Source organism: Girardinichthys multiradiatus, chromosome 10, assembly GCF_021462225.1.
Source record: "Girardinichthys multiradiatus isolate DD_20200921_A chromosome 10, DD_fGirMul_XY1, whole genome shotgun sequence".
Classification (NCBI taxonomy): domain Eukaryota; kingdom Metazoa; phylum Chordata; class Actinopteri; order Cyprinodontiformes; family Goodeidae; genus Girardinichthys; species Girardinichthys multiradiatus.
The window spans coordinates 36,479,122-36,504,631 of NC_061803.1; the positions used below are offsets into that span (position 1 = coordinate 36,479,122).

General features: G+C 38.7%; 1 protein-coding gene across 1 annotated transcript in view; it reads right to left on the bottom strand.

Moving 5' to 3' along the window:
• The window catches only part of ryr2a (ryanodine receptor 2a (cardiac)), a 301,990-nt gene that overhangs the window by 156,227 nt on the left and 120,253 nt on the right, over positions 1-25,510 (bottom strand). The window contains exons 8-17 of the mRNA XM_047377164.1: positions 16,771-16,867; positions 16,105-16,179; positions 14,835-14,991; positions 14,586-14,750; positions 12,942-13,063; positions 8,897-9,080; positions 7,206-7,341; positions 7,018-7,113; positions 6,244-6,362; positions 316-449 (exon numbers count right to left, since the gene is read on the bottom strand). Of these exons, the coding sequence (XP_047233120.1) occupies positions 316-449; positions 6,244-6,362; positions 7,018-7,113; positions 7,206-7,341; positions 8,897-9,080; positions 12,942-13,063; positions 14,586-14,750; positions 14,835-14,991; positions 16,105-16,179; positions 16,771-16,867 (1,285 nt within the window). The remainder of the gene's footprint in view (positions 1-315; positions 450-6,243; positions 6,363-7,017; positions 7,114-7,205; positions 7,342-8,896; positions 9,081-12,941; positions 13,064-14,585; positions 14,751-14,834; positions 14,992-16,104; positions 16,180-16,770; positions 16,868-25,510) is intronic.

The window sequence follows — 25,510 nt, forward strand, 5'->3', positions numbered from 1 at the left end:
TGTATATGAGTGTTTCATTTCACTGGAGTCAGTTTAGTTTGTCAATCAGACAAAAAAGGCTTTTCATTCTTAGATGGGACTAAATAAAAAATCTTACTAACAACAATGTCTCTCCATATTTAAAGCAGGTTAATGAAATCTACTTTATCATAAAATGATCAGAAGAAATCAGAAGAACATCACAACATGCCTGCATTGATTCGCTCACATTGACAAGCACACACTTGCATAATGCATACATGTCTCAACAGCAGTGTGTGTGTGTGTGTGTGTGTGTGTGTGTGTGTGTGTGTGTGTGTGTGTGTGTCTGTATACCTGCTTGCGTGGTTGATGAGGCGGGTCTGCAGTAGCAGATCTCGTCCTGGCAACAGGTTATCACAGATCAGGTGCTGGTTGGAGCGCACTGCCACACCATTACATACACACAGCGAACACAACACATCCAGGACCTAGACATTACAAACAGACCATAGAACACCATTGCTGTGACTGCAAACACACACACATAAAACATTAGCCTAATAAACTGACTGATCACAAAGAATGAACCTTTGCTATGGGAAACAATAAACTGTGAATTTCTACGTAGAGTTCATAATCTCCTAACTATAGCTGATGTTCCTCAAACTGTACCCGAGAATAACCATGATTTGAAAGAGATAACCACATCATGACCAAACAGTGTTGTCAGCAAACATCTCTAAAGATAAGTTAGAACTTTAGACAGTCAATAAATCAATAAGAGTGTGACAAAACTAGCCTGACCATTTGTTTTACAATTGCTCCGTTCATCATGCTGGGTTCATTTTACAACAAAAATCAGATCCATTTTATATCCCAATCACAACCATGTTATTTTACCATAAAGAACAAAAATTGTAAAAATAGGCTCAGCTTTTTTTTTTTTACCAGATCCACAAACCTGTTTCCTACAGTGATAATCAGATGTTTACAGCAGTTTTGCACTTCTAATTACTTATTTAGTCCATTCTGCAGCACAAGTCTGAATTGTATTGCAAATTTCATACAAGATGCTTAAAACAGGCATTCACACTAAAGTTTGCGTAAATGTTGCTTAGTAAGCTGAACCTGAATCATACCTTTTTGAGGCCATCAGAAAACTTCTGGCATAACTGCATAAACATTGGGTCACTCTTCTTGGCAATGGTTTATTTATTTTTTAATTGGTCTGATTCTGGCATAGACCAGGCGATAACAATAATCCAAGTATTTTAACTATTGTTAAGATCAGGGTTTTCCAGAAGCTTAATGTTAGCATGCATTTCTATTCCAGAATCTATTATGATGTGTTTTGGAGATTATTTATCCTCTTAAAACAGCCAACTCTGTCCAAATTCAATCGTTTCCTTGTCATTTGGAGATTATGTTGAAGAATTTCGTCTTCCCTGTGCACCAGTAACACTGCAAGTGAAACAGCCCCTCAGCATGATGCTGCCACCATCATACTTGCAACCTAATGCAACCTAATTATTGTTTAAATGTATTGCAGTTGTATATTGTAATATTATTATATTCCGTAAAAAGAACAGAATAAAGGAGCGGAGGAGACATCTGTGGCTAGCTAGAACAATTTGAACAATAGTCTAGTGCGCTCACTACATTTTATGTCAGGTATGAACCATTAGCCAGGGGTTATGTTGATTATTAATATTTCCTGGCTTTAGGTTTGTTAAGTATATATCTCTTGAATGTTAGTTATTTGTGTTTCCCTGCTGGGTGCACCAACGACCTGATTGCTCTGCATGAATGTACTGGATCGGTAGCACTGACATTCCCTGTTCAGGTCCTCAGTGCCACTGTCTTACTGTCCTGCTGCTGCACACATTTCTTATTATCTCCTCCAAATTTGCTGAGTTATATTTGATGTGTTGAAGTAGGGAAACATCAAAATACTGTAGATGCAAGAAAGTGTGCTCTTGGGAAATGGATAATTCTGCTTGCTTCATTTGAATCTGGCACTCTGCGATGTGTACACTTGTGCTCTGTTTACGTCTGTCCCCCCCGCATGGTGTGCACCTTCTCCCTACACGGTGTGAAGACTTCTTGTCTGCTCCAAGCTCTACTCTCATGACAGCCACAACACATACATTCTTTTACTTTGTGTTTCTGATTTAATACGTCCCAGGAGTGTAACCCAGGGATCACTAACTCCGGCCGTCAGGAAGTACTGCCAAGCAACTTTCAGATACATCCCTGCAACAACACATCTGAATAAAAATAATGGAATTACCTCCTAAGCATGTCATTAAGGTCTGCTTAGGCCTGTTAATGAGCCATTCAGCTGATTCAGGTGCATTAGAACAGGAATACATTTAAATGTTGCAAAGAAGTAGCTCTTGAGGACCAGAGCTGGAAACCCATTCCCCTTGTAGACTGTTGTTGCGAATTTGCCTCACACCACAACCACACGGCCAAGGTTGCATATGTAATGTATGTAATGCCTGTTGATGTATATTCAACACATACCAACAATCAAATTAGAACCACTTTCTAGTGGTTGGATTTATTGCCTAATTTGGCTAATTTGCATTCTAAATGTCTAAACCAATATCTGAGCTATATTTGTCTATGAGCTTTATTTAAATTAACAATCTCAACTTAATTTAGAACCCGTCTGAAAACAAAACTAAATTCATGCAGTAAGGAGTGTACTGACTTGGCATCAAATTATTAACTTTATAAATAATGCCCAGAAGAAGCTCTGACACCACATTTCAACCAACAATCCTTTCATTTGGATCTTCTTCTGCTGATTAACTGTAGTTCTTTTTATGACATTGCTCTTTCTCCTTTTTCCAGACTATATCAGAAAATTTTGATCGGTTTGATTTTTCATCACAAACATCCTAAAATACAGTGAGGAGAACAGGTTTTTGATACACTGCTGATTCTGCAGGTTTTCCAACTTGCAAAGCATGAAGAAGTCTTTAATTTTTATAACTGTGACCGATGAAATCTAAAACAAAAATCCAGAAAATCACATTGTGTAATTTTTAAGTAATTCATTTGCATGACATAAGTATTTTTTGCACCTAAAAACCAGTAAGAATCCCAGCTTCACAGGCCTGTTAGTTCTTCTTTAAGAAGCCCTCCTGTTCTCCACTCATTACCTGTATTAATTGCACCTGTTTGAACTCGTTATTTGTATAAAAGACACCTGTCCACACATTCAGTCAAACAAACTCAACCTCTCCACAATGACCAAGACCAGAGAGCTGTGTAAAAAAATGAGGGATAAAATAGTAGATCTGCACAAGGCTGGGATGGGCTACAGGAAAATAGCCAAGCAGCTTGGTGAGAAGGCAACAACTGTTGGCCCAATTATAAGAAAATGGAAGAAGTTCAAGATGACGGTCAATTTTCCTCAGTCTGAGGCTCCATGGAAGATCTCACCTCGTGGGGCATCAATGATCACGAGGAAGGTGCGGAATCAGCCCAGAACTACACAGCAGGACCTAGTGAATGACCTGAAGACAGCTGGGACCACAGTCTCAAAGCAGACCATTAGTAACATACTATGCTGTCATGGATTAAAATCCTGCAGCAGACGCAAGGTGCTGCGGGATTTCCACCTTCATGAAGCATGGAGGTGGAAACATAACATCATTCTTTGGCTATGCTTTTCTGCAAAGGGGACAGGATGACTGCACCGTAATGAGGGGAGGATGGATGGGGCCATGTATCAGGAGATCTTAGCCAACAACCTCCTTCCCTCAGTAAGGGCGTTGAAGATGGGTCGTGGCTGGGTCTTCCAGCATGACAATGACCCGAAGCACACAGCCAGGGCAACTAAGGAGTGGCTCCATAAGAAGAATATTAAGGTCCTGGAATGGCCTAGCCAGTCTCCAGACCTGAACCCAATTGAAAATCTTTGGAGGGACCTTTAAGTCCTTATTGCTCAGCGACAGCCCTGAAACCTGAAGGATCTGGAGAAGATCTGTATAGAGGAATGGTCAAAAATGCTGCAGTGTGTGCAAACCTTGTCAAGAACTACAGAAAACATCTGATATCTGGAACTGCAAACAAAGGTTACTGTACCAAATATTAAGTTTTGTTTTTCTGATGTATCAAATACTGATCTCATGCAATAACATGCAAATGAATTACTTAGAAATTACACAATGTGACTCTGTGGATTTTTGTTTTAGTTTCTGTCACTCACAGCTGAATGGTACCTAGGATAAAAATGAAAGACTTCTACGTGCTTTGCAAGTGGGAAAACCTGCAAAATCAGCCGTGTATTAAATACTTGTTCTCCCCTCTGTGTTCCAGAAAAAGTTGTACTTAGCCAAAACAGGGCCGTTTCTAGGCAGGGGACAGGCAGAAATATGAAGGGGGCTTCATCATTGGTACACATTATGCGCATGCACATGTTTATTGTTGTTGTTGATTAGTGTTTTCTTTATGGGATTGAGGTAAACTGTGTAGTACTGTACAATTAGCCAGACTGCACTGGTTTCCTTCCAGTTGGGCTTCTTTTGAACATGTTGGACTGGAAAAAAATAGCTTTGGGCAGGTTGTAAAAATGTGGGCTGCTTTTCACAACATTTGGAATGTTTTTAGTAATTAATCAAATCAAAATAGTTGTCATTGGTGGCAGAAAAGTAAAAACCTGCACATCTCAAAATGTTTCTTTTTACTTATAGCTTATTCATTTTGAAAAAGAGAATCTGTTGAACTTGACATCATCAATCAGTGATGGTCATTGGTTAATCAACTGTCACTGTGAAATTAGACTGATCAATTGTAAATGCTGTTAAGAGTTCTTCTAATATAGAATGAGGTGGAGCCTTTACTTTGAGCTTTGACCATATATTGAGAGATGGCATCATGCTGAAGGGTGAAAATACAATAAATATCCAAAAAGCTAAAACCAGACCAGCACCAGATGTCAATTCTAACTGGTGCTGGTCAGAACATGCACAGACATTTGTGGAGGCAGGTGCTAAAGCCAGAAAACTATTGCCAAATGTATTTATAAAATTTAAATTAAATAAACATGATATATTTATGGTTTTATAGTCTCTCTTTTCTTGGCATTATGCTGCAAAATTTGTAAAAGAAAGAAATCAATGTTCTGCTATACAGCATGATCAAAAGAGACTCACTGAATCAGGTGAGAAAACAGTATACATTATTTGACTGTTTTCTGACAGAGATGAAACATTACATTAACAATATAACATTACCAATATCAATATAACTCTCCACACTTTCATGTAGCTCAACTTAAGACCTACCTTTCATTTCAAATCACAAACCTACTTTAGATGGTTAATGCTATCATTGGGTCTATTATTATGCTAATAAAATCAAACACACAGCTAATGAACATTTTCCTATTTATTAATCATTCATTTTTTGTTTGCTGCTCTATATCATACAGCATTAAATTTAGCCTTCAACATATCTTAGCCTGTAATGTTAACTACCGAGCAAAATGATTTCTCAACTGTTGAAGTAGAAATGCTTGCATGAAAAGAGCTCCTTGAGTTAAAGTATCTTTTACCTACAAAGGACAGAGTGTTGGTCAGCATGCTGGAATTTTAAAATACTATGTTTGTTTCTATTATCAACTCCTTATTGTCAGAGTTACTAGACATTCAGACAAATGGTTATGGACATGATTTTAATTTTCTTCATCAGACTTTACCATCAAAGTAATAATGTGAAATAAGTGAAATGGTTTAATTTGTGTTTGGTTGTATATCTCCCTCTCTGTCTCTTCATTTAGCCTGGCAAACATCAGTCAACAGCTGGATTTTACAAAACATATAGGCAAGCGTTTCTCAGCATGTATGGTGCCAAAATGCTCCCCTCTCCAGCTCTTTTTCTAAAGAAACATCGGTCCAGAAGCCATGTTTTTTGGCAGCGCTATAATGTTAAGCATAACATCGTGTACGCGGTTGTGAAAATTGACCTTTGCGCTGACACGTCCGGCAGATGTCCGCCTTGAGTCCGCGCGTATGTCCGCGGTGTCAAGTAAGGGCGATTATGTTATGCCCTTAAGTGTAAGAGGAGGAGGGAGGGGGGTGGTGCTTGTGTGATTGAGAATTGATTTGCAGGGGCCAGGCATTTGTTTGAGGTGGCATTGCCCCCGCTTGCCCCTGCGTAAAGCTGGCCTCGAGCCATGTTGGATTTACTCTAAGCGAGTAAATCCAACATGGCTGCGATTTGGGACTTTAGGAATTTGATTAAGTCAATTCTACAGGGGTAAACTACCTTATGGTTGCGTCCATGCTTGTCCAGAAGAGAAATAATAGATTTGATGTGTCCCTCTTTGATGATGTTCAGGGCCTCAGGGCTTTCCACCAGCACACAATGAAGCACCTCCAAGATCCCTGGGATAAACCATCAAACAATCAATTATTTTATCAGACTGATCAAATAATTAGTCAATCAACTAATCAGACAACAAACATGCTTTAAAGATTGAAATACTTTTAATTTGTTGGTCCAGAGCATCTGAGGAACAAACTGCTTAGTGAGGCACTTACTCTGGATGGCCTCCTGAGCTAATGTAAGGAACCTTGGTGTTCTCTTGTACAATAATTATTTTTAGGAGATCCTTCTTCAGTATACGTATAATAATAATTATTTTTATTATTTGAAATTAGAATAATACTTTGGCCCAGACAAAGGCAGAAAAAAATTTACTTCAAGGCAGCCTTAAATGATATCACTGTGATAGTACTGTCCTCATATGATACAGTTTAACACTGCCTTCCCAGACAATGAGGGTTTCCAAAACAAAATCAAATAGAATTTTAAATAACGTTTTGCAGCAATAACTTTGTTCTAATTAAATGAGACTCTGAAATTCATCACTTTATCTTAATAATTAAATCCTGAGGTTCCATGTTGTGAAGTCATCACAAAGCACAAAGAATTCCTGGTTAATTTTTCTCCTAAATTCAATTTTTCTCTGCCAAAAACATACACATGTATGACTTAAGAGATGTTTTCCACGTCCTGTTAAAGTATAGGCTGATGTACCTGAAGAAGCTTCAAGTCGCTCCAGTCTGCTTATCAGCCAGTCGAGAGAGCCAGAAAACTGAGCACAGTTTTTCCTGTTTCCTCGGATCAGTGCAGCTTAAAACAACACAGGAAGGTGGATTACACAAGATGTCAGCTGTAGCTGTTGCTGAGTGAAACTTGTCCACATCTCTATATATTGTATGTACCCAGTAGCTGATATAAGGAGTTCAGGATGGAGCTCCAGGCCTCTGCAGCCTCCCGTCCAACTACCTCAGCAAAGTGAGCTGCACTGCTGTACACATGGAGGCGATCAATACACTCCAGCACCAGGCTGATCATCCCCTACAGAAACAGAAGGAGTTTTTTTCTCTTTTTCTCTAAAATCATCAGGCAATGCTTCTGGCTTTACTGCTCTATAACAGATGATTGTTTTCTTCAGATGGATAAAATATATTCGTATTTTATTTGCTGCTTTCTGGATTTTAATATTATGACCAGCCTTCTATTGCCTTGCTTGAGTTTAGTCAAAAACTTAAAAAATGTGGAGAAACACACAGCAAGTACCAAATAAAGCATTGTATTATTAGTATTTATAGGTCTGTGATGGTGAAGAAAGAGCTGAGCCCAAAAGGAAAGCTCTCAATTTGCTGTTCATTACCATTCTGACCCCCACCTATGGTCACGAGAAAGGAGTCCGCTGAAGTGGTCTGACTCTTTGATTAGGATACCTTCTAGGCATCTCCAAGAGCTAAATCTTGGTATTCCCTACTGGACCTGTTACCTATATGACCCTGTCTCAGATAAGCTGGACCATGCTGAGAAAGTCCATTGAAATAAAAAATTTTTTTATTGGACAGTAGTTTGGAACCCTGGCCACATAAAGGCAAACTGTTCCATCAGCCACCCAGGCTTTATTAAAAGAATAAGGAATGTCTCAACCACTCAAGCTAATGCATAAATGTGAGCTTAGTGTTTTTGTAGCATCAACTGCTTGCGAAATGGTGGTTTAACTCCAGCTAACATGTCACACTAAGCAGGCTTTATCTCAAGGTTTACAGGATAAACTACAAAACTCTGTTATATTATTGCAACTCCTGCCATTGATTCGGAACCAAAGACCAAAGATGGGGGCTCACTCTCCAGTAGGGAGCCTCATCTTTAAACACACTAAAGTAATGGCTAACCTCAGGTATGCCTGGTTTTCTCTTTTATGCCTGAAGCTATTGTGAGTGGTTTTAACAGCCAGAAGCTGTTCCTCTTGTTTACTTCAGCTGTAGCGTCATGTGAACGGCATCAGCCGCAGGCTTCTACAAGCTGGCGGATATGATGGAGAAGGAGTTTCACTTCATGCCCCTCTACCTGAGGGGGTGATGAACGGCTGGAAAACTTGAAAAGGGTAATGAGGAAACCTCTGACCTCTTTGATGTGGACAACATTGAGGGAGAGGAGGATGACTCTACCTTCCAGGCCACCCAGCGGCGCAGAAATTGCCTCTTTGGCAGACAGCAACCTGAAAAATCTGTGCAGACGTCCTCCGTAGGTGGAGAGGTCAGTGAATGTACAAATGCCCTTCATCACATTGTTATCAGCACATCCAGGTGAAACCTTGGAGGAGATAGTTGCCCGCTGTACTCAGGGACACCTAACCCTGTTCTGTGGAATTAAATATGAATGGTGAATGATCTTTTCCTCATCTCTTCTAGGGGCCCAGTACAAGGCTGTGGTCATGTGTTGGGACTGGCAATCTCCCTGTGGTAAGACCTGAAGCTGAAATCATGAATAAACCAAAGGTCTATTTGGTCTGGCATTGAGAAAGAGGCGCTATAACACAAACACACACACACACACACACACACACACACACACACACACGCGCACACCTGGAACTGCTGCATACCTCCTCCTGGAAGAGGTTCTGTCTGTTTTTTAGAGCTCGCAGCCGGTTCTGTTTGTCTTCATGGTCCAGGTGATCTTCAGGTGGTTGGAAGTAGCCAATCAGATCCTGGAGACTCAGGCTGACTGAGTCTATTGGAAGATCTATGGTAGAACTTTTTCCCTTCTTTCTCACTGTGTCCAGACCCCTACAGATTACAAAGAACAGAATGACCATCATTGCAGTTGATAAAATGAGATATGAGGCCATGTCTAATACAGGTCCTTCTCAAAATATTAGCATATTGTGATAAAGTTCATTATTTTCCATAATGTCATGATGAAAATTTAACATTCATATATTTTAGATTCATTGCACACTAACTGAAATATTTCAGGTCTTTTATTGTCTTAATACGGATGATTGTGGCATACAGCTCATGAAAACCCAAAATTCCTATCTCACAAAATTAGCATATTTCATCCGACCAATAAAAGAAAAGTGTTTTTAATACAAAAAACGTCAACCTTCAAATAATCATGTACAGTTATGCACTCAATACTTGGTCGGGAATCCTTTGACAGAAATGACTGCTTCAATGCGGCGTGGCATGGAGGCAATCAGCCTGTGGCACTGCTGAGGTCTTATGGAGGCCCAGGATGCTTCAATAGCGGCCTTTAGGTCATCCAGAGTGTTGGGTCTTGAGTCTCTCAACGTTCTCTTCACAATATCCCACAGATTCTCTATGGGGTTCAGGTCAGGAGAGTTGGCAGGCCAATTGAGCACAGTGATACCATGGTCAGTAAACCATTTACCAGTGGTTTTGGCACTGTGAGCAGGTGCCAGGTCGTGCAGAAAAATGAAATCTTCATCTCCATAAAGCTTTTCAGCAGATGGAAGCATGAAGTGCTCCAAACTCTCCTGATAGCTAGCTGCATTGACCCTGCCCTTGATAAAACACAGTGGACCAACACCAGCAGCTGACACGGCACCCCAGACCATCCCTGACTGTGGGTACTTGACACTGGACTTCTGGCATTTTGGCATTTCCTTCTCCCCAGTCTTCCTCCAGACTCTGGCTCCTTGATTTCCGAATGACATGCAGAGTTTGCTTTCATCCGAAAAAAGTACTTTGGACCACTGAGCAACAGTCCAGTGCTGCTTCTCTGTAGCCCAGGTCAGGCGCTTCTGCCGCTATTTCTGGTTCAAAAGTGGCTTGACCTGGGGAATGCGGCACCTGTAGCCCATTTCCTGCACACGCCTGTGCACGGTGGCTCTGGATGTTTCTACTCCAGACTCAGTCCACTGCTTCCGCAGGTCCCCCAAGGTCTGGAATCGGCCCTTCTCCACAATCTTCCTCAGGGTCCGGTCACCTCTTCTCGTTGTGCAGCGTTTTCTGCCACACTTTTTCCTTCCCACAGACTTCCCACTGAGGTGCCTTGATACAGCACTCTGGGAACAGCCTATTCGTTCAGAAATTTCTTTCTGTGTCTTACCCTCTTGCTTGAGGGTGTCAATAGTGGCCTTCTGGACAGCAGTCAGGTCGGCAGTCTTACCCATGATTGGGGTTTTGAGTGATGAACCAGGCTGGGAGTTTTAAAGGCCTCAGGAATCGTTTGCAGGTGTTTAGAGTTAACTCGTTGATTCAGATGATTAGGTTCATAGCTCGTTTAGAGACCCTTTTAATGATATGCTAATTTTGTGAGATAGGAATTTTGGGTTTTCATGAGCTGTATGCCAAAATCATCCATATTAAGACAATAAAAGACCTGAAATATTTCAGTTAGTGTGCAATGAATCTAAAATATATGATTGTTAAATTTTCATCATGACATTATGGAAAATAATAAACTTTATCACAATATGCTAATATTTTGAGAAGGACCTGTATATAGTATTGGTTATACAAATCATTGACTTTAGGTGTTCCAATCACTTCCATGTCCACAGGTGTATAAAATTCAGCACCTAGTCATTCAAGCTGCTTCTTCAAGCATTTATGAAAGAATGAATTCCAGCATGGTAACATAGGATACCACCTGTTTACTAAGTCCAGTGGTTACATTTCCTCACTACTAAATACTCCACAGTCAGCCGTTAGAGGTATTAAAACAAAGTGGAAGTGATTGGGGAAAACAGCCATGAGGTAGTGGGCCACGTAAAATCACAGAGTGGGGTCGGGGGCTCATCATTTGTAGGGGTCATTACTTTTCTGTAGAGTCAAGGGAAGTAATCAAGGTTTCTAATTTGGCTTCTTTTCCAATACATTTAAAGGCTACAGGAAAACAAGACCAAGCAAGGTGAATATTTACTTTTACAATGTTGTCTTTCTCTGTTTTTAGTGTTCTTGTCCTTTTCTCTTTTCCAAAGCCTTTCTTTCTCAGTGTTTCTGTTGATCAACTCCTCCACATTTTCACCTCTGACCTGTGTTCTTTGAACTTGTAATGTAAACTAACATTGACGCTTTATTTCTTATATCCCAACATAACCTAAAACAATAAAATGGTCCTCACATATCTTTTTTCTCCTGCCTTCTGCAGACATAATGCATTTATATATTTTCATGGAGCATGATAAAGGATTCTGCAGGAGCTCTGTTTGGATGCTTCTGCATTTAAAGTCTTTCTCCTACAATCTTCTCAGTGATCCATAATCTCACTGTAAACATATTTATCTAGTTCTGGTCCTTATTGATTTTGGTAATGGATATTTAACTTGGCAGATTGTTTTGGATTGAGTTTTTACTGTATTTAATTTTTAACTCTAAATGTTCTGAATCCTTCAATCTAAAACGCTTCCTCATTTTATCCCTGCCCATCCCTTGCTTTCCCAGTGCTTCATTGCTTCTGTCTACTCACCTACATCCTACATCAAGGCCGCCTCTCTGCCTAAAGTAAATCTATGCCGAGTTTAAAACGTTTTGTGACAGGTTTTTGCTGCAGCAATTTTGTTGGGAACTGTTGAGGCTAATCCCTCCCTCATGTTTCTCTACGGATCTGCAGAGATGTTTTAGAAAACCGTCCACTGTCTCAGACACAACAAAGTTTCTGTCTTAGTGTGCAGGAAATAATGTTCCTGCACTTCATAGCTTGGTTGAACTAAAAGGCACACTTACATACAGCTCTCTGTGTCAGAATGGCTTATGAAGAGGGTTGCTTTGACCAGCAAGGCTGCAGTTTGCAGGTCTGAACTGAAGTCCTCAGAGTGTTCCTGCAGGGTATTCTTGTCACACAGACATATTAATTAAGAAAAAGCTGCTTCAGTATCGAGCTCAAATCCAGCTTTGACTTTGCTCTTCACAAGGATCATGATAAAATGAGGTATCAAGATTTTGCAACTACCTCTAGGAGGAGACATTCACCCTCAGAGAACACCCACCTAATGAACCCAGTGTGTTCTGTTAAACATCAGGAACATTACCCGGTCAACCATATCTTAAACCATGTCTTATCTGCTTATCTCTGCTCTAGCCAGAACTTAAGTTACATTTCAAACTGCTGATTAAGGAAAATGACAGCACGCAAGAAAGTAATCCCACTGTTCACTAACGTTATGGGTGTAACTACTACAGCTTTTCCTTGTTTCTGTGCTCAGGACAATTTTAAAACACTGATAATATTTTTCCTCATAAGAAGGAGACACAGCTTGATTTAGATGCACTTTATAAGAAAAGCTAATTTTTTTAGGTTTGCTTTGGAAGACGCTATAGTGGAGTCCAACCAGAACTGTTTGGGCTGACAGTTTCTTAGTCGAGCTCCTAGTTTAATTTGTGAAGGCCGTGCAAAAAAGCATGAAAAAATCTTCTCATCAGAATTTTTTTCTATTAAGATCTGTAAGATTCAGTAATTATTTTGTAAAATAAACAGAGAAATGAGCAACCATCTTAGTTCTCCTATTCCAAGTTTATTTTACAATGAGAAGGTGTGAGAAGGTACTTAGAAGATGCATTTTCTCCAAGTTCCAGTCTCTGTGTTTTACTCTGCCAGTGCTCTGCTGTCACATCTCTCTTTATGTGCATCTCTACACAGTAGATAAAGCTGGGAGGATGAGAGTGTGCAGCATAATGCACCTTATGAACAGGTTGAACAGAAAGACGGTGCTGCGGATAACCCTGGCAGTGTGGCTCTCCTCATGTTGGGACCGAGACAGTGTGAGCCCGTCGTCCATGTGACCCTCATGATGCATGATGGCCTGAAACAAAGAAACAAAAACAACAAATTCCCCACATAATGCGGAATCACTTATTGATTATCCCTCTGAATTAACTGGGATTTTCAAAATTATATAGTGTCACAATATCCACCAAGCCTAGACCATGTTAAAATGTACTCCTGTGAACTTGGTCTGGATGGCAGCGATGACTCTCAATGCTCATTTCAAAAGTTTAATGGTGGCTTTTCAGCTAGTTTGGTCTAGAGATACACCAAAGACCAGAATCAGACATTTTTATTACAGACAGGCCATAATCTCTGAATGAGCAGAAAACTAAAAACCTGAAAAGTCTTTTAAATTACACTGTAAACACTTTTAATTTAGAAAGTTATTGCTGAGACTCAGTTTGCTATTTTCAGTGTCAGTAAGGTTTAAAAATGAGGTCAGAAGCTTCCTGAAAGGAAACTGAACGACAGTTCAGGTTGCAGGTTGCCACAAAGGGGATTTACACATCAGCAGATAACAGGAAGCTGGAAGTTGTTATGCTGTATCCTTCTGAAAAATTCAAATCTGTCTGGTGAGGAAAATGCTGGATTAGTTCATGTTTCACAGTTAAAGACTTACCCACTCACAGGGAATACACACAGTGTCTGATGTTAGTAATGCTAACAGTGCAAACTGCACTACTTCTTCAAAAAGGGCTAATGATGCTAATAACTAATATATGATGCTGACAGATGAATGTAAACTCTGTAATCCTTTGGTCTTTGCTTTTAAATGTCTGAAATCCTGTTGAACTGCAAAGCTGTGTAACAAAGACTGCTCTCTCTCCACAGACAGTGTGAAACTGCATCTGCTGCTATAGCAAATTAATAATAAATATTCATGATTAAAAGGGTTCTTCAGACTTATGTTTAACTGCAATAAATAATTTAAGGATTTAATAATCTATACCATAACATTAAATCACAGTGGTATCTAAGTTCATGTCTGAACTTAGCCAACACTTTTAGTTTATCCTGTAAAAGGTTAGTGAGTTATATTTATTTTAAAGAAATAAGATAAGTGGTAATTCTTGGAGTTGGCTTTACTTTGTATAAATACTTATGTCGCAAAGAGAGAGAGCTCTTTAACTTTAGATGGTTTATAAGAAATAATTGGTGTTTTTGTTTCATAACAAACTGTTTATTGTTTAGTAAAATCTATTTTATTTAATTTAGAGTAGAGAATAGGTTTTTTGTTACTAAACAATCAGACACAATCTTATTGATCGGTGCACCTCTAGACTTATATAGACTTAAATATATATATATATATATATATATTTTTTTTTTTTTGCAGCACTACAGGCCTTTATTTTTTATTTTTTGACAGTAGGTATACAGGAAAGAGGGGGGGAGACATTTGGCAAAGGTCACCAGGTCCAGGACTTGAACCCAGGACAGCCGCATCAACCACCGCTGCACCCCTACACCACCATATGTTGCTTTCTTATGGTCAAATACAACAGGTCTGCTGAAAACAAATCAATGATTAAAGTATAAAACATATAGTATGATACCTTTCTCTGTACTCCACCCATGCGGGCACACTTTGCATCAACAGTTTGGTATGTAAGCCACAGAGAGGTGCTGACATGTTGAATATAGCACACAGAGTCACCATACTTGATGTCTGGCATACCCATCCCATCCACCTCCTTCCTCACACCAGGGTCCAGCTTTTCCTGACAGGCAGCAGAGAACAAAAAACTCAGTGAGGTTGTCACTTCTGTTCATAGGCACTGTGGTGGTCTGTGCTGAGCATTTACCTTGGACGACCTGAAGCAGAAGGCAGTAGACCTGACATCAGCTTTCTCTTTGTGCATCAGGAGAAGAGACTTATCTTCTGTCAGACTTAGATACTTCCCTGTGGTCACATGTCTGAGTCTGAATGGCTGACCCCAACGGATGTGACTCCCACTCCACCTGGATAAACAAACAGCAAACACAGGCTCAAGCCTGAAGCATAACTGCTCATGCTAGAGTTTTAATAAATCCTAAACAACACCTTATTATAAACAGGCATCTGTACAACTCAGACCTTGTTGGTATCCCAGAGGTTTTACTTTTTACTGTCTGAGAAATTAGTTGGGGTTGTGTAAACTAGAAATAAAATAAAACAAAATTATAAAATATTATCACCATTCTGTCCTGCAGGCTATCTTGTTTATAGCAAATAATAATTTATTTAATTAGATCTACACAGTCAAAAACTAACCAGCTGTTTAAGAAATGTTTTATTAACTAGCGTCATGTGATGTGAGTAAAGTTTTCACACTCCATGTCGTGTCATGAAGTCAGTAAAAGATATTTGCTCTGTGCTTAAAATTACACCTACTGCCTTGTATTCAACCAGCAACGGATACTTTATCTGAGAAAGATACTGAGACACTAAAGATTATTGGTGAGCTTGACATGTTTATCAATATATGATGTCTTTATAAAGTCTTTTAGTTATAATTGTAATATTCATCACCTTGGGTGTGCTGGTGACTGATGAGTTAAACCCAAATTTTTATGGATTCTCTATTATTATCCTAATTAGTGATGAAAGTGTCAGCCAGTTTTTGTAAAAATCTATATTATATCCTAACATTTCTTCATGTGTGTATGTTACAGAAAATAATTTTCATAGTCTCTGAAATATGAAATAGAACAAAGTCTGGTTAATGTTGCATTCAGGTGGCCAGTGTAGACAATCTAATACATGGCAACCATGCATGGCATTGGTCTGCAAACCATTCAAAGCATACCATCAAGCTGTGACAGTGCTGGTACTTAGCAACCGTCACAGTTGTATAAAGGCTTGTGACGCACACAGTTTGAGTAAAATGTGTTACATTTTTAACTTGTACTCTGACATTCTGCAGCCAGGAGTACGGTGAGAGCTGTCCATTACTCAGAGGCAGGAACTGAAAACTTCTTGACACACACAGAACACCATTACTCACTCAGTGTGTAGGAGACTAGTTATGTATGGATCAGTTAGTATCTGCAGTGATCTCATTTCAACAAACACTATGAGTATATTCTACTTACATGACACGCAGTGTCTCTAGCCTCCATAGGGACCTAGCATGACTTGAAACCGGTCCTCCTTCATAATGCACTGACCTTGAGAGAAAATGATCCCATTACCCCAAACTACAAACAGTTCCTTTGGCATTCAAAACATCCCTTAGCAGTTTATTCCACCACTGTGTACAGCAATCTCTGTTCACCTGGATGAGTCAGTATCACAGACACAAAATTGCTGTCAGCGAGTGGGAGTACACAGACACCTTCAATGGTGGTCTTAAACAATATGGCTGCATCCAGTGGGAACATCTTCAGGAGCTGCTGCCTGCAGAAAGATGTTCGTCTCTCTGCAAGCAGCAGCTAAACACTAATGGTGACATCTGTAGGGATACAACCGACTGTTTTTGATGTAAAGAATACAAAAACTAATAGAGGTAACTTTAAAACTCTAAAATCTAAAGAAAAAACATAAGATTCTCGACCTAAGATTATTAATTTGTTAAAGGTAAACTAATAATAAAATGTTGTTAGTAATAACATGAGCAATAGAAAATGTTATTCTTCCATGGTGTTCCAAGTTTCACACACATGATAATTAAGTTTTATTTTAAACAAAAGATAATACACAGGGAGGACTCCAAAATATGAACTTTTTTCTAAAGATTTTTAACGATCAGCACATATTACCTTCTCTGTTCCTCTCCATGCTCCCCAGATGGAACAGTCAGACATTCGTCCATATGACCATGGAGGAGGCGCAGCACGTCCCCTCCTATCAGGAATCCTTCAGAGCAAAAAATATTAAAAGAGCTGGAAGAGGCTAAAGAGAGGAAGTATAAAAAAGACTGAATTATGGTTACAATAAAACACTCCTGATGGGTGTACAGAAACATACCATACCATAACATAAAGTATGTGGTCGACGTACAGCCATTTCTTTAGTATATTGCTGAACATGATTGTGCTAAGATGGGGCTAAAAGTAATTTTAAGGCAGAAAGATGAATACAGAATGATGTCATATAAAAGTAAATCTGTCTAAAAACAGGGTGGATTACAGTTGTTCAAAAGAAAATGGAACTAGTCCAACGAAACTGAGATTCTGCCAGCTACAAAGCAAAGCATCACATAATTAGAATAAAAAAGCTCTTTGTGTATACAATATGCAATGTACAGTTTGGGCACTAGTCAAAGATTTACTACTGTACAATCAATTTTATTAGAATTGCACATGTATTATAAACACTACTGATCAACAACTATAGGTAGAAACAGTAGAAAGGTGCAGGGAGAGCAAGAGATAGATCTAAGCATTCAGAAAATAAATGTTGTGAAACTCCATTCTGTTTTATAGTTTTCCTCATGTGTTTAAAACCACAGATGACCAAAACCAGTTCATATCACACTAAGTAGGAAAAAATCAAAGCCAAACTGTAGAAACAACGAGTTTAAAACTAAGTCCATCCATCTGTTATTAAGGAAAGTTGGAGACTTCTGTTTCTAATCAACTGCAATGACAGCCAGTGTTAGTGTGAGCACCTCAATAACATTTCAAGTTTTGGTGGTTTGCACAGAGATGAGAAAAGTTATTCAGAGGTAAAAACATTAAGCCGATCCAGAACGGGAGCATCAGCGCTGATCTCTGTAACCATTCCTCTGCCTTATTTAGATCAAAAGTGTTAAACGTATAGTACTGTTTATAGTACTGTTAGTACTTAATCATAGGTAGTGAACAGAACGAACAGAAGGAACCAGCGAGGAACTAAGAACACAGACCAACTAATATAAGAAAACAGGGAACAGGTAAGACACGGACGCAGGGAGACAGAGGGAGCAGGTGAACCTAATACGAAGACTAAAACATGAGGAAAAGGACTAATTAACAAAACAGTGAGCAGACCTAAACGAAACTATAGACCAAAATAAATAAAACATAAGATTCAAGAACAAACATGAACAAAAGGAAACTGAGAAACTGGAGGGGACACAACAACCTAAAATCTAAGGACTTAACAAAATAGAAACCATAAAGAAACCCAGACTACAAAAGTAAACAAACCTAAAACAACAATGAAAGAACAAAACGAGGATGAAGCAGAAGGAACGAGGACTAGAATAAAAAGTAAACAATAACTAAAGCTAACCTATAAGGGAGGCTGGAGCAATAGAAACTAAACTAGGAGTGAGAACAAATACCTAACATAAATAAACACAGGGATACTAAATGAGAAACTAAACTAGAGAATCCAAGGAAGACAAAGAACTATAATAATCACAATAACAATAATAATAATAATAATACCACACAAAGTAATAAGAAAGCAACCACTAAGAAACTAAGAATGAGAGGAGAGAAAACAACACACACTAGGAGGCAGTAGGGGGAACAAAACTAACAGGGGGCAAAAGGAAATAAACAAACTGCAAAACCCAAACTAGAAAACACCTGGACAAAAATTAAACAAACACAAAACCACAACAAAAGTCCAAAAAAGTCCAAACCCTGACAGAAAGGGGTTGCTTCTGGAGAAAGATCCAGAGGAGCTTCGAGCGTCTAACCGCCATCAGGGTGTGGTAGCTTGGTGTAAAACAGATTTGTTCATGTAAAAAATAATTACACAAGTTGGAAATTTTCTTTGTTAAGGTCTGTTTACAGAAAACAAGCTAAAAACTGCATGTCAACCCCTGTGCTTAAGTTCCCTAACTTGCGTGTGAGTTTCAACTTGCAAGTACGAATTTTGACAGGAACTTTCTTTCTCTCAGCCGATCTGCCAATGTCATGTCAATCACACATTTAACAATCCAATCAGAGAACAGATGAGTTTGGCTGTAGTGGAGGCATTTTACTAAGTAACAGATCCTGGACGGTTACTTCATTTTATAGGAGGAGGACTGCACCAGCGCAGCTGTGGCTGAGATAGACATTACTTCATGGTTTAGTGGAACAACAAGATCATTGTCCACATCAACATTTTTGAAAATCCCATACGATTACTATACTCTGTCAATTCGTGAGGTGCAGATCAGAAAAGCTGTTTCCATTTGAAGTGGAGCGTTTCATGTTAACAGCCTTAATAAAAGCTAATTTAAACAAGGATCGCAACATCATTCCTTACGTTGCATATGTCTAAACATTCCCTCTTGTGGTCAGTTCAGTTGGCTTAAAAATCAACATCGGGGAGAATATCTTCTGATATAAAATGCATCTTAAAAAGATGACATTTTGATAACAATTAGAACCCACTAAACAATAGAGGTCTAACGAACGTGCAGTTCAGGTCTATGTTGAGTCCGTTGTTCGAAGACCTATTCTGGACGTCTCCACGATGTGCTAACAAGGTCCTTAATTTGGACGTATAACAATGACCCCTCTTGTAGGCAGTTCAATGTTTGGACATCAGACTTTTGAAGGTCATATAAACATCTAAGACAGGTGCAGATTTATTATTTTATTTTCTTAATATGAATATAAATTATTCCAAATTAAACATAATTTAATTAATTTGTTAGGTATGTTGATTTTTTTATTACATTTTCATTCATTTCCTCAACTTTTTAAAATGTTATTTTCATTTCACTTTCATTTTATTATTATTCAATTAATGAAATATTATTATTATATTTTATCCAAAAAGCTAATTTCTAAATTTTTACTGTGGCTATGAACTTACACACTCATGTACAGTAGGTTTTGGTGTGTACCAGTGAAGTTGTTTGCTTTCCCGCAATTAAGAAAAAGAAGAATTGTATTAAATTCACTTTGGAACCACAACATTCTGATTTGAACCAGTCAACACCACTCTGGTAGGCTGAGGCAGCACTTGGTCATGACTTAATCAAACAACGGTGCTCTTGCTGAGTAGCACGGCTTCATTCAAAAGTGGTGGTATTCGGCATTTGTTTCTGCTGGAGATGAAGTAAATGACTGTGCTCAACTCACTGCAATAAACTCAAACGTTTGATTCTGCTTACTTCATTTTATGTGTTAGATGTTTTAGCTTTGTTGTCTTAAACTACCAAACCCTGCTGACTCTATTGACTTGCACCTCTTCAGCTAATGTTAGCTAAAACCTCTGTCTATGTTGCCTCTTGTGTTTACTGTGGCCCCCTAATTTTATTATGGCAAATAAAACAATGTGGGTTAGAAAATGAATTATTATAACTTTTAAGTACACAATGAGATGTTTATTTCCATTGTGGAAGACAAATCAGGCCTTGTCCACACATTTCGTCACAAAGTGGTCATTTTTGAAACCATGTAGAAAGATTTCACAATGCTGGTTCTGAATTTTAGAAAGCTTAATTAGCAATAAACAATAATATAAAATCAAGTTGAACAAAGTGTAAACATAACCAAACGAAAGTCAGGGGTACAGGAAAATAAAAAATCTATATCACCATATTTCAGCATAAAGAAAATATGAAGAAATTGCACATAGAGCAACATTTTTGCCACAAGTAAATGTGAGAAAAATAATTTAAGATGAAATGTTGTCCAAAAACTGCCAGCAGAGTACAACTTGCTACTGAAAGATCTCTTAATAACCATCTCTCAAGTCTTTTAAATTAGAGGTTAAACATTAACAGAACTTGTATTTTTCTGATCCTTTGTGAATGTTAAGCCTGATCACCTAATTTTATCTGATATGTTTTCAAATGAAGTTGAGCAGCAGTCTTTAAAGACCAGTTCACATTTATTATTGTTTATAAGACACGCCAAAGGTTTAGTTGTGTGTTTATAAATTAGTCTTGTCTTTCTGTCAGGTGTGTGTGGTGCCCTCTAAATTTGGAGTCTTACCCATAACCATTTCAATAAGGTAGGTGTTGTGACTGTATCCTCCTTCCTTTTGCACATGGCTCAGTCAAATAAACAAAAATAAATTCTTGATGTCCATCTCTACAGGTAAAGAAACATGATAAGGCAATGCTTCAGTAGCATTTAGCTTCTTCTGGTTGGTTAGTTTCCAGCCCTTATTGTTGCCCAACCAATAGGGGTTAGCCTATTTCTGTGTTATGGCATGGTCTTGTATTATGTCAGTTATAAAACACCCAAGTGACTAAAATAAACTGAAATGGTGTTAGGCGCAGCAGTGGATCCAGTATTAGGTCCAGGCATCATGATGATGCCTCCAGGTCAGGCAATGGAAGGTGGGCACTCCTATTGCCTCAGGATGGTAAGTATTGATCAACTGGCACTGAAACATTTTTAACTTATCTGCTGTATTAATAAAAAATACAGAAGCTGGTTACAAAAAAAAACAATTGAACAGCTAGGTAGCCTTGCAATTCTAGGTAGAGATAGCAATCTTAATCAACATATGTGCTTATTTCAGTGTTCCACATAAGGGTGTGTTGTTCTTTTTCTCTGAACTTCCCTTACCTCTCTCCCCTCTGACCTCTGTGTTTTGTTACCCTAGAGGAGTCGGTCTGTAAAACCATTATCAGACGTTTAATGGTTAAAACCCATGCTTTAGGGTGATGTCTCAGGAAGAGCAGATGGGTCTGCTCATAGATAACTTTGTTACCCCTGACCCAAAGAGGATCTAGGGCCATAAAACAGACTCTTTGAAGTTGAGGTAACACCCACATACTCTTTAAATACTGTGTGTAAATGTTGATCGGGGCTCTGTTTCACTGACTAACCTCAGTGACAAGGTCATAAAGACAAAGCCCGGTTTTGCTCTTTTAATGAGTTAATTTTCTCTCCCACTTTGATAAGAAAATTCCACTACAATTTTGGCGTCACAAACAGGATCTAACGTGCCAGAGGAAACCGCAGGAGGGGATACAGACGCCTGGCCAGCCTGGAGACGTTGCCCTCAGTCCACCTCCATTTTACGGAGGGGAGTCTTCATGCCCGCCTGCGGCTTCTGGTCGATTGGATCCAAACAATTTGTCTACAAATATATCTGGGTGAGAAGTTGCTCTGTATGATATAATGTATATTACTTTTTATTACACATTAACCATCATCTCCTAACTAATTAATTAGGTTCCGGAGTTGCGAGAGGGAGGACATCAGCTGAGGGCCAGGTCACCCTGTAAAGGAATACAGGGAGGCTCTTATTGGTAACAATAGGATAAAGCAAAACACAGGGTTTTGCGGGTGGTTTTTTGCAATTTTCTACACCTCATAAAGGAGAAAAACCAGACAGCAGACGTGCCGCTGAATGGGTAAAAAGGAAAAAAAAAATGGTTCCGGAACCTTAGAGGCCTGACGTCAGGGGTGCCTCCTTCTCCAGACTCTGTGATTTATAAAATAATGAAAGGAAAAAGTGGGGATGATTGTGTTAAATGTGCTTTAATTTGGGAAGATAAGTTTGGTTTTTCACAGCGTGGAAGTTTGAGTGTAAATAAGTTAAATAGTTTAAAAAAGTATATATAGTTTAAATAGTTTAAAGTAAAACAGTTGATGGATGGAGATGGGAAAAATAAAAAACATAATAAAAAGATTAAAAAGCACAGAGTTGATCAATTAAGGGGTTAAAGAGTTAAAACTTTCCTGCAGGAAGTTTCGTTTTTCTTAAATATTGCGATCAGTCGAAAAGAAGGTAAAAGTGAAAAGGGACATTAGAGATGGGAAAAGAAAGTTGTTTTAGAAAGGAGTATAGTACATGTTGTAGAAGAAAGTGACAGGCACGTGGACAACTGACTGACTGATAATATATCTGTGTGCAAAATCTGAACCTATACTAAACTTTTTCTTCTGTCTCACACACACACACAAACACACATATATATGGGATTTGAGTGCAACATCTGCGTTTTTGAGTCTGGACTTTAGAAATCTGCCCTTCCCATAGCTACTCCACCAGAGACGCTTCTTCAGCATGGCCTGAAAGAGAGAGGGTCTGCCTGCCTGCCTGCCTGCCTGTCTGCCTGCTTGCTGTAAATTACAGTGTGAGTTTCCACCAGAACGAAACTCAGAAGAAGTCTGGCCCCAAACCAATTGAGATGGACATCAATCCATGCTGTTTGCCAGAGCCAGAAGAGCGATAGACTGGATTTATATTGAAAGCACATCTTATGCGGGCAGAAGAGAAACAGGCCGGAGCAAAGTTCTTTCTCCCTCCTGGAGAAGTTAAAGTGGACAAGGAAGGAGTGAATGTCCCACCAACACATCTGGGAAGGGCCTGGTTTTTTTTTTGGACTGATAGAGGACTGTGTGCCATGACAGTCTGACTCTGGAGCAATCAAGAAACTGGGGGGAAACTGGGGGGGGGGTAACGTACAAACGCACACACACATTTGCATAAATCTTTTCCTATTTTCTGCAATGAACGCTTATTAACCACTGCTCATGTGACACGCTTGCCTGATGTTGACAGATATAGCGGGTTAAAATATTATTTTAGGGTTAGAAAAGTATATTCAAAAGGGTGATAACTTAGCTCATTTGATACTTTCCAGTTAATTCTTTTAGAGAAGCAAGTTCTCTTTTGTCATGGAATATTCAGGGTCAATTATTCTAGTTATTAAAAGTTATTAAAAAGCAGAGGAAGTTACAACATCTCCAAAACTCAGCAGTAACCATGTGTTTCTATGTCATTCTCAGGACAGATCTCATGAAGGAGCATTTTCAAAACCCATCGCATGTGTAACACCTGATGGGCTTCTCCTTCAGGCATTTTTTTCTGTTGTCAGAGTTTGTATCCCATAAATCTAATGGGAAGAGACCTCATTAAAACAGGCTTAGTTTTACTGCAGATGGTCTTCATACAGTCTCTGACACAGTACTTACAGTGGGGTGCAGTTTTTGTCCGCAAGTGCTAACTGACGCTTGTGGAAAGTACAAATTCATTGTTTTTCACAGCAGGTGCTGGGAAGAGGTTATAAAATTATGTTTTTTCTTTCCCTCTTCTGATTCATGCAGCGTGTTTATTTACACTGTACCTTATATCAAGTCCTGACAAAAACTATGAAAGGCTGGGTTCTGCAGGTTCTTTTTTCTCCCTTTGGAGAAGGAACGAAAACCTAATCAGTTCTGTGCTGCGCAGAAATTTTGAAACACTTGTTTTCTAAGATATCACCAGCTAAAACATTTTACATTTTTGAGAGTAATTGGTTTTGTTTCCTTGGTAAAACAAACTTTTAAAATGAGAATGGAAAACATGTGGTTATTTTTTAAGATAAGAAAGATTCTGATTGGACAGTGGTACCACACAAAAATTAAACTAATCTCATGTTACCTAAAAGACGCTGCATAGAAAGGCCTTCAGAACCGTGGAGTTATTTTCCACCACAGTACCAAGTTTTTTAAGCATGCTTTTTCTTTATTTTAAAACAGATCTGTGTTTTTGTTTGTTTTGTTTTTGGCTTTTTAGCGTAATGTTTGTCTGAAGCTTCTTATGAACTGGGTTAGGAGCAAATATGATCTGAGGTAAATTAGGAGCTGTGAACTAGTGATTTTTAAATCTGATTATTGTCCGAGCAGAAATAATACAACAGGTCTGGGGATATTTAGCCAATCCTCCAATCTCTGCAGAAAGCTAACATCATTGTTCAATGCAGTAGTATTCAATCTGTGGTTCCTGGACTCCTGAAGCCCGTAAGCTATAGATTTTGGGTCCATAAAATTATAATACTTAATTAAAGGTAGACCGATTACCTATTAAAACAGATCTAAGCCAATGATGGGTTCCAGTCATTTGGTGGCTTTGAAATGCAATAATACTCAAAATGTCTACTCTGGGGAACACAGATTGGGGCTGAAGAGTTTTTGGTTGGACCCAAGGTTAGGATTTTTATAACGGAATAAAGACAAGTAAAAATCCTTTATTTTAGGGAAAGAAAAGAAATAAAGGCTCTCTCAACACTAATTTCTTAGGGTTTAAAGATTAAAAGAATACATAGGAGTAGAAAGGTACACAGGGTAATTTCAGATTACTAAATCATAAAATATTGGAACATTTATCAGCATTTGGATTGTAAAAGAGGGGTTCTAGAAATACGTTTCTCCCCAACTCTCAAAATTTAAATAGCCAAATTAAGGAAAATTATGTTTGTCCTCCCTTTGAAATGCTATGTGGAAAAAAGTCCAGTTTGGAGACAAGCTTCTTATTGTCATAACAAAATTGATCAATTACAGCATTAAAAGATATGGCTGAGAAAACATATTTTGAAAAGAGATTGCTAAAAATGTCTTTTAATTCTTGAAGCTTCAAATTTGGTCATTTGTCTGTCTTTGATGTTTTGTCTTTGTTTTGTTGGAATGAATGTTTGTTTATATGTTGCATGACAAAATAATCCATGTTTAGAATAATGTTTCTAAATCCCAGATTGAATAAAACTTTGAGTTTTCAGGAGAGTTAAGAAGCAGCTTGTGTCTGAGGTAGGTGCATGTTAACAGTTTTGCAGTTTAAGGTTCACTAAGATGGGTTGGAATGAAGAAACTGTGGGGTCCGCCCATAGGCTGCCCATCAGTGGTT